General features: G+C 35.2%; 1 protein-coding gene across 1 annotated transcript in view; it reads left to right on the top strand.

Annotated features, from left to right (window-relative positions):
* NBEA (neurobeachin) overlaps positions 1-15,357 on the top strand; it is a 657,479-nt gene that overhangs the window by 597,886 nt on the left and 44,236 nt on the right. Inside the window, exon 47 of the mRNA XM_063101747.1 lies at positions 855-1,007. Coding sequence (XP_062957817.1) covers positions 855-1,007 — 153 coding nt within the window. The remainder of the gene's footprint in view (positions 1-854; positions 1,008-15,357) is intronic.

The following is a 15,357-nucleotide window of genomic DNA, read 5'->3' as shown; positions in this document are numbered from 1 at the left end:
GTTTGTTTCGTTTTTCATTTTCTCCCAGTTACTTTTTAAAAAAAAAAACAACAGATAAAAACTTTTAGGATCTTAAAGTCAGTTCATTTCTATATCACATTTATTCTCAAGTAACATAAACTAATATTAAACATCAAGCATCAAACCCAAGTTTGCCCTGAATCCAGTTGTTTATGCCATTCTTATATACAGGTATCACAAGTTGTCTTCGCATCCAAGTTATTAAGAATCTACCATTTCAGTGGCATGTATTAAATATTTAAAACTGATTATTATGTTGCATATCATCTCTTTATTCTGTTCGGTGTTAGGTATAAAAATAATTTTGTCAAGTCAAAAATTAAATTATGAATTTCTTTATAAAAATTATGTATTGTAATTGTCAGTGTAGTCAAAAAGAAAAGTAGAAAATATTATGTGATTTTTAAACAAATAGTGGCAAGAACTTTTAAAATTTTGTTTATTAATAATATTCAGAAAAGATTTTTAAGTCATAGACTTCTTGATATAGCTTTACATCTTTGTTTACTAATGCCATTGTGAACTATTCTTAACTTGCATACCCATTTCTCTTCATTAGTTTGTGGCGGGATATGATTAAAAATTGGCAACATTTAAAAACGTTGTATATTATAAACATAAATTATCAAGCAAATTGTTCAAGAGAAATGTTTTGTCTTCTCTTCTTAGACTTTTAAATAAAGAAAATTAAATGAAGAATAGAATTGAGTAATAAAATATCGGTTTTTCAAAAAGTTGCTTAATTTCATTTGTAGTTAATAAGTTATGTTAATAGTTTTATTCAACTGATTTTTCTAAACTGATTTGATGTGCTACCTTTTCATTCCTGGCAGGAACTGATTCCAGAGTTCTACTACTTACCAGAGATGTTCGTCAACAGTAATGGGTATAATCTCGGAGTCAGAGAAGATGATGTAGTGGTAAACGACGTCGATCTTCCCCCTTGGGCAAAAAAGCCTGAAGACTTTGTACGGATCAACAGGATGGTAAGAGAGATTTTGTTCTGGTTTGAACAGTCCTCAGGAAGTTAAACATTCTATAGTTTTATTTTGTTTTTAACTATTGCAAATTGCCACTTAACATCTGTAAATACAAATTTAAAAGATGACGAAAAAGAAGAAAGCATTTTACTGTTGTCTTTTGACAGGATTCTTTATTGTAGAGTGGATTTTACTTTCATAGAGACTAATAAATGGTAATTCAGTTATATTTGCTCCCTTAGGAGAAGGCAATCAGATGAGCATCTGTTGACTAATATAACACATTCTAATGTGCTTAAAATAAATGCCCATTCCTTACTTTTGACTACTGGCTAAATTTGCACACTTTTTTACTCACAAAAATATTCAATACTTTTAAAAAGTACATTTAGAACATATTTATATGTAGGAAATTTAAGCGGTGAGACATAACTTCTGATGTAATACACTTGACTCTACAAGAACATCCCATCTTGAAAACCTTCTTAGATAGAAAACATCGTGACCTTTTAATCTGTATGACAGATGTGTGGGTGTTCAGATAAGAACTATGTAAAGAATGTTTGCATGTGGGAATTTTACAGATTTTAATATATTTTTACCCATATTTAAGGAGATTTTAATCTCAATGTGATTATGGCATATGGAAATGAACCACTTTACAAAACAATCTCTCTCATGTACCATTGTTCTTCATTACTTGAAGAATTAGATCAATAAAACCAATGGCCCAAAATATATTTCAATGCTGTTTCACTCGGTCTCAAGTTTTTCCAACTGTTTCATAAATATGTTTTATTTTGTTTTTGCAGCTTATTTATTTGAGTCAGAATCCAAATAAGGTCCACATATTGTGATTGAGTTCATATATCCCTTAATCTGTCTTCCCTTCTGTAAGAGCTTTATTAAGATATACTTCACATATCATACAATTCATGCATTTAATGTGAAAAAAATCAATGGGTACAGAGTTGTGTATTCATTACCACAGTCAATTGCAGAACATTTTTATCACCCATAAGTAAACCTCATATCTTCAGCATCTCCTCCCATTTCTCCCCATTTCCCCATTCCCCCCAGCCATCCCCATCCCTAGGCAACCACTGATCTACTTTCTATCTCTATAGATTTGCCTGTTCTGGACATTTCATGTAAACACAATCAATACAACACAAATACAATATGTGGTCCTCCACCTTCCCCTGATTTTGTGTCACTTTTGGGGGGTTTCACTGTCAGTCACATGGTCTCTTCTACAAGAGTACTTCAAAAAGTTCATGGAAATTTTAAAAAATATTAATCTTTCCATGAACATTTTAAAGATCCTTGTATTTTGGAGCTATATTATCTATCTCTAAGAAATATTTTACTTTTTGTGTACTTTATTTTAGAAAGTTGTTGCTGATGTAATAGACCTATGTTGAAAAACACGGTATAATCTGCAATCTAGTCTTCTCCCTTTGAGGGAATATCATGTATTGCATAAATTTAATGTATAATCTCCCTCATTTCTCAATCTGTAAGTTGGCACTTTCAGATATATGGAATATTTTATACAATCTCCTTGAACAATATACTATTTCTTCAATTTCTCCTTATTTTTAGAATTGGTAGTTTATTACCACACTACCCTTAGATGCTTGAATACTGGCTATAATAACAGTGTGAGAATACCAGATCGACAAATTCAACCATAGAAGTCCACTGTGTATCAATATCTCTCAGTGACATCATTCCATTGTGTCTCCAGAGCCCAGAACTGTGCCTGGCACACAGTAGTTGGTTAGTACATATTTGCTGAGTGAATACATGAATGAATATTATAGTAGTAGTAATTTCTTTGCTGTCAGCATATAGTCTAGTTAGGTCCAAGCTGGTCAAATTAAATAAATTCTTCACTCAGGCAAGCAAAGTAGCCAAAACTTGTTGCACAGGAGTTTTTGTTGCTCATGCTTTTGAGCAGAAGTTCTCGTGGAGATGCTAATAATAAGTGCCTCTTAAATGTCAGGCATTAGACTAGGCACTTGATTTTTCTTTAACATTCATACGGTATCCCCATTTTACAGATAAGAAACATGAGGGCCAGATATGTTCCATAATTTACCCATGGCAATGAAGCTATTAAATGGCAAAGCCCACAGTCAAGGACAGGAAATTTTTTAACTTTTAAGTTTATGATTATCAATTGAGATTTTATTTATTTCCTTTTTTAAAAAATTGCAGAGACTGTTAATGCAAATCGTTCACAGATAAAGACTACAAGTTCAATAACATTAAATATGCATTAAAGAAAAATAGAGTAGTTATCTTTATTGTCTACTGGACATTTCACATTTATTAATTTGCTAATGGTTAGACAAAATCAAACTGATTATGTACCAGGAAATGTGTATGATATTTTTTAGATTTCTGAATATGCAGCACTGCAGACTGGATGATCAGGGGGCCAGTGTTGTTTCCCAGTTGTTTCCAGACTAGGCCACATTTCCCACTAGGAGCATACTATTTTCAGTGTTAACCATTCCACAAAGTGTATAGATACTTTAGTATAGGTGTTTGCATTAATAATAAAAGACCAAAAAGTTGAGAAGAAGTTTTACTATGATGTAAGGAGAGGACTTCTGTTAAAAAAAAAAGTTTGGGAAATAGTCTCTCGTGTATACCATCTATTCCATCTTGTCTTGAATATCTAGTAGAGGGTTAATTTAACTAAATTTCATTGTGAAAAGAATGGGGACATTTCGCTTTAGCATTTTCAGAAGCAGTTGTCTATCCAAGATCAGTTTCTCATTAAATGATTTAAGCAGAGACTTCTTGTATTGGAAAGAAGCCGTTGGAGAGGTGGCTAGCCTGTGTGAATGTCTCCCTTCGGTTTTTAGAACTCCCTTATCTTGCATTACTAATAGCAAACTTCAGAGAGAACAAGAGTTATGAAGTATTTTAACCAATGCTCAATTATAATAAGTTAATTACTTCTCCAAATAGAGAAAGCCTGGGCAGAATATTATTTGGAAATGGGAATACAGCTAGTCAGTAGTACTTGGGGGTGGAAAGCTGCCTACTGTGTAAATGAGCCAAAGTCATAATGAAGATAGGTGGAAGTAAAGGTCCTCAGTGATATCTCTTCCTACAACTATGTCTTGCACTGATGATTCCAAATGCAGAAGTAGAAAGCACTGGACTAAGTGATTGGTCAGATGCCCCAAACTGGTTCAGTGAAAAATTATTTATCAACTATAGAGATTTGTCACCCTAGTCTTTCCTTCTTCTTATTGTCCGCTCTGTCCCATGGCTCACTCTGTCTTCTCAGCTCTTCTGGTTTTTTCACTGATTTACTTGATTAAGAGACATGGCAAAACAGGGCTTTAAAGAGAAACTTGCATTCAGCAAATGGTGCTGGAAAAGTTGGATATCTATATGCAAAAAGGGGAGGGGAACCTCAGTTCTTATTGCACACTCTGTAAAAAACTAAAATAGGATCATAGACATAAATGTAAAACCTAAAACTATAAAACTTCTAGAAGAAAACATATAGGAGAAAGTCTGTGTGACTGTAGGTTAGGCAAAAATGTCTTAGATATGACAACAAAAGTATAATGCATAAAAGAAAACATTGATAAACTGGACTTTATTAAAACCTCTTTTTTGAACAACATTGTTAAAAAAATTAAAAGACAAGCTGTAGGGAAAAAATATTTTTAAAACACATCTAATAAAGGACTAGGATCTAAAATATATAAAGAGCACTCAAAACCAATAAGAAAACAATAATTATAAAATTAATTTTTAAAAAGAAAGGACAAAAAAATCTTCAAAGAAGATAAATAGATGGCAGATAGGCACATGAAAAGATGTTCCGCTTCAAAAATTATTTCACATGTTTAAATTAATTAACCAAATTGAAACCCGTAATGAGATACTACTGCACAGTAGAATGGCTTAAAAAAAGAAACACTGACATTCCAAGTGCTAGTGAAGATGCACCGTACCCTGAAACTCACTACCCTGCTGGGAGAAAACAGTTTGGTAGCTTCTTATCAGCATACACTTAGCATACAAGCCAGCAATCCCATTTCTCAGTGTTAACCCAAGAAAAATGAAAACTTATCTTTACAGAGCACACGAATGCTTATTGTAGCTTTATTCATTTTCATCAAAAACCCAGAAACTACCCAAATGTTCTTCACCTGGTGAATGGATAAACAAACCGTGGGATATTCATACAATTAGCAATAACAAGGAACAAGTTACTAATACATGTAACAAAATCATTTTCTTGCTGGCATTTAGATGATGCCAAAACATTTTTTTTTTTTTTTTTTTTTGTCTTTTTGTGACTGGCCGTATGGCGCTCAGCCAGTGAGCGCACCGGCCGTCCTTATATAGGATCCGAACCCTCGGCGGGAGCACTGCTGCACTCCCAGGGCCGCACTCTCCCGAGTGCGCCACGGGATCGGCCCTTGCCAAAACATTTTAACAGCTTTATTAAGATATAACATATATTTTAAAACTCACTTGTTTTCAGTGTACAATTTAATTACTTTTAGTAAACTTACAGAGTTGTATATGACCATCACTACAGTCTAATTTTAGAGCATTCTCATCACAGCACAAGGATCCACTGCCCACTTCCAGCCCCAGGCAACCACTAATCTACTTTTAATCTCCATAGGTTTGCCTTTTCTGGGCATTTTATATAAAAAGAATCATACAATATGTGTTCTTTGGGGTTTGGCTTCTTTTCCGTAGCATATAGTTCTTGATATTCATGCACGTTATAGCACGTATCAGTACTTTGTTCGATTTTTTGTGCAGTAGTACTTCATCATGTGGAACATCACATTTTGTTAATCTTTCCATCAGTTGATGAACATTTGAGTTGTTTCCACTTTTTGTCCGTTAAGAATATGCTGCTATGAAATTCACACACAGGTTTCTGTGTGAATGTACATTTTTATTTATTTGGGGTATATAGCTGGGAGTAATTAATAGGAATTGCTGGGTCATATGGTAAATTTATTTTTAACTTTTTAAGAAACCGTGAAACTGTTTTCCAAAGTGACAGTACCGTCTTTCATTCCCACCAGCAACGCATGACAGGACCACTTCCTCCATACCCTTGCCGCCTCTTGTTACTGCCTGTTTTCTTTTATTATAGCCATTCTAGTGGATGAAGTAACGTCTCCTTACAACTTTAATTTACATTCCCCTAGTGACTAATGGTGTTGAGTGTATCTTCATGTGTCTGTTGGCAACTAAAACATTTTTAGATGTTTCTTAGTAAAACATTAAGTAGTGATTCATTATAGACACAACCTTTGTGTCCTTCATTAGTCAGAGAAGTTTATATGCCCCCAGAATTAATAATTTGATTACTGATATGCCTAATTGAAACAGGAAAGGTGGTCATGCTTCTGAAAACAAATCCTCAGGGCAGCAACATACCCAGAATTTTTTGAATGTAGGGAAAGCTAATAATTATTATGGATGAGACACCATCAGAAAATTAGTATGGGTATGGGCCGAGCCCGTGGCGCACTTGGTAGAGTGCTGCGCTGGCAGTGCGGCGACGCTCCCGCCGCAGGTTCGGATCCTATATAGGACTGACCGGTGCACTCACTGGCTGAGTGCCAGTCACGAAGAAACGACAAAAAAAAAAAAAAAAAAAAAAGAAAATTAGTATGGGTATAAACTAGACAAGCAAGACAATACACTCTTGATTTAATCTGGAGAAAAATTAAAATGCTGCATTCACCTAGTATGTTGGGTGATAATGCAATCCATCTAAAAACTTTCCAGATAAATGAAGTTTTTAGATCTTCTAGATAAGTTAGAACTTTTTAAAAGCATTGTTATGGTTATCTTTCTAAACTCTATCACTAGTTGGTTCCCTACTATCTTATAAAAAGGATGAAACTTCATTTTTCTCTTGAAAAATCAAGTTTATTTTCCTGGGTACACATTATTATTCTATGAAGTGATACAATTCTATATACATTCTATTTTCTTCTCCAGATTGTCAGATATCACCACAGTTCCCTTCAATAGCCCTCAACAACTGATTAGAATTTATTGCTTAAAATCTCTTTTATGCTACAAAATCAGGTAATCCGTTTTATCAAGGCCTTGTGATAAATAAGTCAAGTGCTAAATGAACCCCTAGAGGAAATGTAAACTTTGTAGCTCTGATAGAGAGTGACTTTAGCTTCTACCTCAGGTTTCATTGGCCATCGCCTGATTGATTCCAGAATTGGGAGTTGTATACTGAGAGATGAAGTGAAAAAACCCTGTCCTTAGTAAGTGAAATGTTACTATAGGCAATACCCAGTTTACACACGCTTCTTTAAAATAAACCTTACCATGTAGTCTCCCTGTAAATGCATATTCATCAAGCCAGGTGTGTGTAGTATACTAGGAACTATATGGATTGCATATAATTTGGTTAAGTCACTCAAAGATTTGCTCTCACATATGCAAAAGAATTAAGTTTCACAACTGACTGAAATGAGATATATACTTGTGCATCTCTGAAAATATCATAAAACATTTCCAGAAATGAATGATATATTTTTATTATAAGTAATAATTTCCAACTTGTGTTTGTGAGGAAATGAAAGAAGCAAGGCAGTGGGGTTTCCTCTATTCTAAACCAAATTCCTGGTATCTTACAGGAATTACTGAATCTGGTAAGACTTGTGAACTGACCTTTACACCATGGAGCAAAAGGCCTCACACAACATTCTGCTTATTTGGGGGAATTAAGCTGCCCCAGTCTTTGTTATCTGCATTACCTGGAAGTAGCACCAGGTTAAATAAATTGCTTGTGGAAGTGCCTGACCTATAATAGGGGGCTCAAGAAGTATTTATTCTTTCCGTCGTCTTCTGGGTTTTCCTCAAAGGGACTCTACTGAATAGAAAAGAAAACCTGTCTTGTGTATCAGCAAGATGCTGTGCCTGTAGCAGCCATTCTTGGTTGCTTCAGAATTAGAGTTAGAGGACAAACCAAAATGGCTGCCTCTGGCAACAGTCTTAAGCACCTGAGCTCTGAAAAGACATCCTTATAAATGTTCTGAGCCTCTCTACAGCTGCTACTCTCCCGGTGTCTCCTATACTGCTTTTCTTCAACTTGAAGTTCTCCTTCACAGCACCCTTTTCATAGTATCTTTCGCTCCATCTTCTGGTCAGTTTTTCCATCCTACTGACGGAAAATGGTCAAACTGGTCTCATGCAGAAATAATGTCAGACGTGTTAAAACTAGCAAATTTAACCAGTTACCTACATATTTCCATTTTTGCTGGAGGAATATTTTTTGGTGAGTATTTCTCTACTATACAAAACCTAGGGACTAATACAAAATATAGAACTGTTTACATTTTCCATAAATTCCATGAATACACATCCATTTTTTATATTGTTTTGTAACATTACAAGTTCCTAACTTTATACTGGCTAGGTAGTTCATATAGGATTTAGTTCTTATGAAATAGGTTTAGACAAAATGTGCTCTAGTATATTTATAATTTGGACTGGGATTATCTTCAGTTATTTGAAGGAGTTCTTTGTAATAAGCCTAAAGTATAAAATGAAAATGTCATATATCCCAAAGAAATGACATTCACAGTGGTAAAAAGCCTTCATCTCTTTGTATGGATTAGTATTCTGTATCCCATGAGCATTCCCTCCTTCCTCTTTCAAGCTGTTATTAAGAAATTCAAGGCAAAGAAGACAAAGTAATATTATAAAAAGGGATGATATTATTGTTTGTTAAATGCTCAGCCGCCTTATCCCATGCCAGCAATTGAACAGGTATTTGGTGCATTCATAGCAGCCTTTACTTGTGTACAATCTAATTTCTTTTTCTTATCTTTTAAAATGAAACAGTACTTTGATTTTTGATGACATTTCTTTTAGTCCATTTTTGTTGTCAAAGTTATGGACAATGTAATTGCTTAGCATTGTTTGTGTTTTGTAAATACAGTGAGAAGAATTGTGTTTCACTAAAGTGCTGTGAAATTCAAACTTTGAAAACCTGGAAAAGTGATATAGACCCTTTTAGTAGACATTTTAATAAATTCTAAATGCATTGAGTTTATACATCAAGAATTGGTTTAGTTTATCCACACAAAGCTAGGCTGATTACGACTGACTTACTCATGAAACATTAATAAAGCATTGTGTTCAGTTCTAACATGATTATAATCTGACCTCCTGAGAAAGGACAGAAATAGAAAGTATCTCTGATAACATTACCCTAATGCTGGGTTCATCAATCATAATCTAACCCTTTTTTTAATTTGTTTAGAAAAAGGCCTTTCACGGATGTGCATTGATAATGTCATCCAGCCCTCAGCTGGGCAGATTTCTGCTGCTGCTGGGCCCAATGCAGAAAGTTTGCAGTCTGCAGAGCATGCCCATTGCACTGGGGCAGAGGAAGCCGAGTTTCAATGTGCTGCGGCCTTTGTTCTGTTACATCCTTTACAAAATTTTCGCATTTTAAAGAAAATCTCTTTTGTCATAAGTAACAATTCGTATTTGGAGTATATTCTATTTTTAAAAAAAAAAAACACCTTGCTTAAAAATGAATTTCAAGCATATAACAAGAATTTTTGAAAGTCTTCTGCAGCAGCTCCAACACTGTGATAGATATCTTTTGTTTGAGAGCCTACTCTGCCACCTGTTAGCCATGACACCTGGACAGATAAGGCACCCTTATCTCTTAGCACGTCAGTATCGTCCTTATTTCTAACATTGGGGATTTGATCATTCCATAAATCTTTATTGAGAGCCAGCTATGAGCAAAGTATTATGGAAAATACAAAGAAGAATTGAATGCGGATCCTACTCTAAATAAAACTGGAGTAAAGTAAAGAAATCCTTCATTTACTCCACAGTCATTAAGGGCCTACTATGCACCTCATCCTGCCATGGTCTCTGGAAACGGAGGGTGAGCAGCATGGTGAGTGGCCTTCAGGAGCTGCACTCTAGTCAGGAGCACAGATGAGTAAACACAATCCCAGAAAACGCCGATGGTGTTCGTTCAGCAGATAAGTACTGAGTGTCCCAGGCTCCGTTTTATGTGTTTGCAGGACAGCAGCGCACAGACAAATAAAATGTCTAGTATGTTAGAAGGTGATCAGTGCTATGGTAAAAAGAACTTGTGCAAGGTAAGGGGATCAGGGGTGTGGAGTTGGTGGTCTGGATCACCTGCCTATGGAGGTGAGATTTGAGTTAAGACCTGAAAGAGGGGAAACAGGGAGCCAAGGGACTCTCAGAGAAAGAAAACTGCAGGCAGAGGGACAGTGGAGCACAGACCCTGTGGCAGTGATGTGCTTGGCAAGGAGGCCAGTGGGAAGTGGAGTGAGTGAGTGGGTACACAGCAGGAGAAGAGGACTGAGTGGTGATGGGGGAGCCATTGGAAGCACTTTGCCTTTTTACCTTGAGTAACGCAGAAGGTCACCCCAGTGTTTTGAGCAAAAGAGTGACATGATCTTACTTCTGTTTTGAAAGGACCGTTCTGGCTGCAGTGTTGGGAATGAACGGTAGAGGCACAAGGGTGGAATCAGGGAGCTCTGTTAGGAGCTGTTGTGAGAGACGATGGTGGCTTGGACTGGGGAGTAGCAAGGAAGGTAATAAGAAATCAGTCAGTTCTGGGTATTTTAAAGTTAGAACCTACAGTCTCCTGAGACTTCCTACCAGTGACCATTTTTCTTCAGTCTTCCCTAGACTTACAGAGGCAGGGTGAGCATACGGAGTGCTAAAGTCTCTAGCAATAGGGAGAGATAGATCCAGCACACCTTAGTAAGTTCTGTCAGGATTAGGGGGTGAGGTTCAGTGCCTGTTGTCAACCTGGTGCTTTAGCAGAAATTCTAAGCAGCAGGAAAAGCCAAAGTCAGCAGGTTGATCCCCCACTAGAGTGTGATTTTTCTGAGGATGTGAGTGCTTAATCATCCGTGCATCCTCCAAGGCTAGTGTCTGACATATGGTAGGTGGTCAGTAATTTGGGGTGGGAATTTACTTTGTTCATTTGCATTTTTGTGGGATAGCTCCCAGAGATCAGAGATTTTGTCTTGATTTTCACAAATACCCCAGGGCCTGGCACATAGAGGTGCTCCATGTTGAAGGACTGAAAGTTCCCTCTGTTTGAAATTCACTTCTCCCACATGCCCTTACAGTTCATTTCTTCACTGGGGTTCTTGAGTGTCAGAAACTCAGAAGCCTTCCCTGGCCACCTCCTCTAAATTAACAGTCTTCTCCACAACCACACATACTCCTTAACTCCCCATCCTGCTTTTCTCTTCCTTCACACTTACCACCTTCTGCATACTCTACACCTTACTAATTATCTTGGTTTGTGTCAGTCTCGTTCCACTACAATGTAACCTCTGTGGCAGACATTTTGGTTTCTTTTATTCACTGCTGTAATCCTGTGATCTAGAATAGTGTCTGGTGCATAGCAGACGGTCAGTCAACATTCGTTGAATAAATGAATGAGCTTCTCCTCATCTCCACCCTTACTTCCCAGCATTTCTTTTATTCCTTCCTCTTGTGACCATCTCACCTTTCCCATTGCTTTAATTAATCAATTCATAAATATGTATTAAACACTTATTATTCAATGATAGGTTAAGAGTGATGCAAACTGCAGAATAAGCATTAGATATAGTCATATCTTTAAAAGGTTTACACTCGAATTGAGGATATAGTATTACACTTTTGAAACAGTGACATGGTAATTGGTGTATAGCACTTTGCAATTTGTATGTAAATTGATTTCACAAATAAATTTATATGCATTTCCTTACTACATTAAGTAACAGGAAGGTACTGAGGAAAATGTTGTAGAAATTTATAGGAACAAAGAAGACGAATGGGAGCTGGAGAACTCAGGAAACAAACCCTAGACTTGAGTAAGAAGGATGGATATAACTTCAAAAATAAACAGGAGGATGAAATGCTTTCAAGTTAAGGAGGAAGGAGCAACAAAAGCTCAGAGGTCGTGCCAGCTGCTGCGTGCCCAAGGGCTGCAACGTATCTGTACCACTGGACGTGTATCAGGAAGTCTTGAGAAACAGTGGGGAGGGTGTTGTCAAGGTTTGAAAGGCCTGAGTCAGGCAGGAGTTACACTGAATGTGTTACTCTAGGAGGAGCCTTGGGAGATTGGAAATAGAGGATGACAATGCAAGTATGATGGGTTCAGAAGTCTGTTCCACCCCAGGGTACAAGATGGATTGGATTAGAGAAAGAGATCTAAGTCTATTGCAGTAGCCCATGTGGAGAGCATTGAGGACTTGGAAATAATCCTCTATTATACATCTAGCAAACAGTCAAGAAATGGAATCATTTAAGCATCCCAAAATAAACATTTAAAACAACTATATTTTGTCTACTTAAAAGAATTGAATAGTTGAAGTTGTAATAGCTACAATTTCAGTTTAATCATGAAGAGAAGCTGGTATGACACTATAGAAATGGCAATATGATTTTCTGATTATCTACTTGAATGTATGCAACTCTATTTAGAGAATTTTTTAATACCAAAGCAGATTTTTAAGGCAATAAGAAAAAGGAATGGGAAATATTTTTGCTGTAGCCTAGAAAAAGAGATAAGAATTTTTTAAAATTCAGGAGGAATAAATACTCTCCCTCACGATTAATTTCAGTAGCCTACTTTCCTTTATCATACGTTTCCGAGAAGATTTTTCCCAAATCTGCTAGAGAAAGAATTCTCTAACATCTAATACCCATGGGACAAAATGGAAATTAGAATTAGGTAAGTATTATCCATCTAAGAGATATCCTCTCCAGTTTAAATACCATTCTTTATTTCTAGCCTCCCAGATCCCCAGGGTAGACTTATGGATTGGGAATTGGTTTATCTAGGCTTAAAGCAATTGCTTCTGCCTTTAGATATGCAAGTAGAGGGTAAAGGAAGCTATTAGGACCATTATAATACTAATAGCTTAGTAATCAAGCATTTCTTTATATTTTTTAATTTGGAAGTGTGGTACTAAAATCTTATTTCAGAGTCCAAAATGGGTTTGTGTATGAAAACACAGTTTTTGAAAAGAATAAATAAGCAGATATCAAGTATTTAGTAGCAGATTAATACTGTACTGTTTATAGGTCACTAAAGAGTCTTGGTGGTATATTTTAATTCTGTGATAGCTAATATTCCATTTTTAGGCATTTGATTTTGAACCATATTTACCAGATTTAGCTTTTCAATGTTCCATTTTTTGTTCTTTCTGCTCAATGAGTAGCAAGACAGAAAATCTATAAGACTTTATCTGTTTAACCTCTTTCCTTGTTTCTTTGTCATTTAATTTTATAACCAAAAAAAAAAAACTGGACAAAATTATTTGACTACAATTAATTATTTGTTGATTCATTATGCTACCTCTCTAATATGTAAGCAGAAGTACTGAAGACACAACAATGATATTTTAATGTAATTAAAGATTATTATGAACAACTATGAAGTAGTAAGTTTAAAAATTGAGATGAAATGAATACTGAAAAAAATATAAAAATGCCAAAATTGAGACTTAGAAGCCTTGAAGAAATTTAAATGGTAAAATCTTTCCACCCCACCCTCCCCAAAATCTAAGGCCCATATGATTTTATGGTAAACTCTACCAGAGTTTCAAAATATAATGGATTCATTTCTCATGCAAGTTGTTCCAGAAAACATGGAAAGCTATCCAGCTCATTTTATGAAGCTAGTGGGATCTTGATTCCAAAAGTAGTTAAGGGAAAGAAATAGAAAAAAGAAATAGGTTTCATTTTGTGTATGACTGTAAATACAAAAATTCTGAATAAATTATTATCAGTGTTGTGTGTGTGTGTGTGTGTGTGTGTGTGTGTGTGTGTGTGTGTGTGTGTGTGTGTGTGTGTGTGTGTGTAAAACACTTTAAGGTCAGGAAAAAGACAAAGGTGTTTCTCACCACCACTGCTATTTTGCATAACTCTTAAGGTTGAGAACAATTCTACAAGAAAAAATAAAGAATTCATAGGTATTATTAATAACAGTTGCCAAAAAACAAAGTCATCTTATAGAAATCAATAGCATTATTTTACATCATCAATTACCAAGTATAAAATATAATTCTTAAAATGTTATTGCATCAAGTCATATGAAGTATCTGAGAATAAACTTAACCAAGAACAGCAAGAACAACATTTTTATGGGAAAATTTTAATTTTTAAGTCAAATAAAGTACATAGAAAATGATCTGTATAAATAAATATTTTGGGACCTTGGATGGAAAAACCTAATGTCAGTATTCCCAAATTTATTCATAAATTGATTGAAATCCCAATCAAATTATTTTGATATATGTATACACTTATTGTAAAATTTATAGGGAAGAATAAAGGTCCACAAATAGCCTAGTTAATCCTGCAAAAGATGAATAAATTCCACCAGATGATGAGATATGTAAGAAATAAAGATAATGAAGATAAATTAAGATAACAATAGAAATAAAAAGAATGTAGAAAGCTGTACATACACACAGATTTAGATAGATACATGATAAATAGGTACATAGAAGAGAGAGCAAAAGAAAAAGGAAGGAAGGAGAGAAGGATTTTTGTTTTACCTGTAAATAATGGCAGTTTTATATCTTTGTTTAAAATATATATTCACACCATACATCACTGAGAAAAGGAATAGATGGTATCAGAAAATTGACTTACTATATAAGCAAAAATAATACTGGACCCTTGTCTAATACCACATATAAATGAAAGTAGACTCTAGATGGATTAAAGACAATGATGTAAAAGGTAAAACCATAAAAATAAAGTTAATTGATCAAAATATAAAAAGTTATCTTTGTAACTTCAAAACAAAACCCCAAGAGCATAAACATTTAAAAAATGATTTGATTATCCCAAAATTAATAATTTTTATTCAACAAAGAATATAGATAAAGTTAATAGACATATGACATTTAGGAGAATGCATTTGCAGTGTTTTAAACCAGCAAGGAACTGTAATCTAAAATATGCATATCTACAATATAAAGACAGGAACTTCCATTTAAAAGATGGGCAAAGGGTAGGAACAGGAAATTTACAGAAGAGGAAACCCAAAAGACCAACAAGCATATTAAAAAGATGTCAAATTCATTAGAATCAGAAGAATACAGATTAAAACAATGTGATATTACACTGACCAAAATTAGAAACCTAGATAATACCAAGAGTCAATAGGGATATGAACATCTAAAAACCTCCGTGTACTGCTGGAGGAATGGAGACAGGGCAGTCATTCTGAAGAGCAGCTGGGCTAATGACCCAGTTAGCACATGCACACTCAGTACGGTGACACACCAGTCCTACTACAGATAAT

Source organism: Cynocephalus volans, chromosome 7 (genome assembly GCF_027409185.1).
Source record: "Cynocephalus volans isolate mCynVol1 chromosome 7, mCynVol1.pri, whole genome shotgun sequence".
NCBI classification, from domain to species: Eukaryota; Metazoa; Chordata; class Mammalia; order Dermoptera; family Cynocephalidae; genus Cynocephalus; species Cynocephalus volans.
This window is presented reverse-complemented; position numbering and strand designations above follow the sequence as displayed.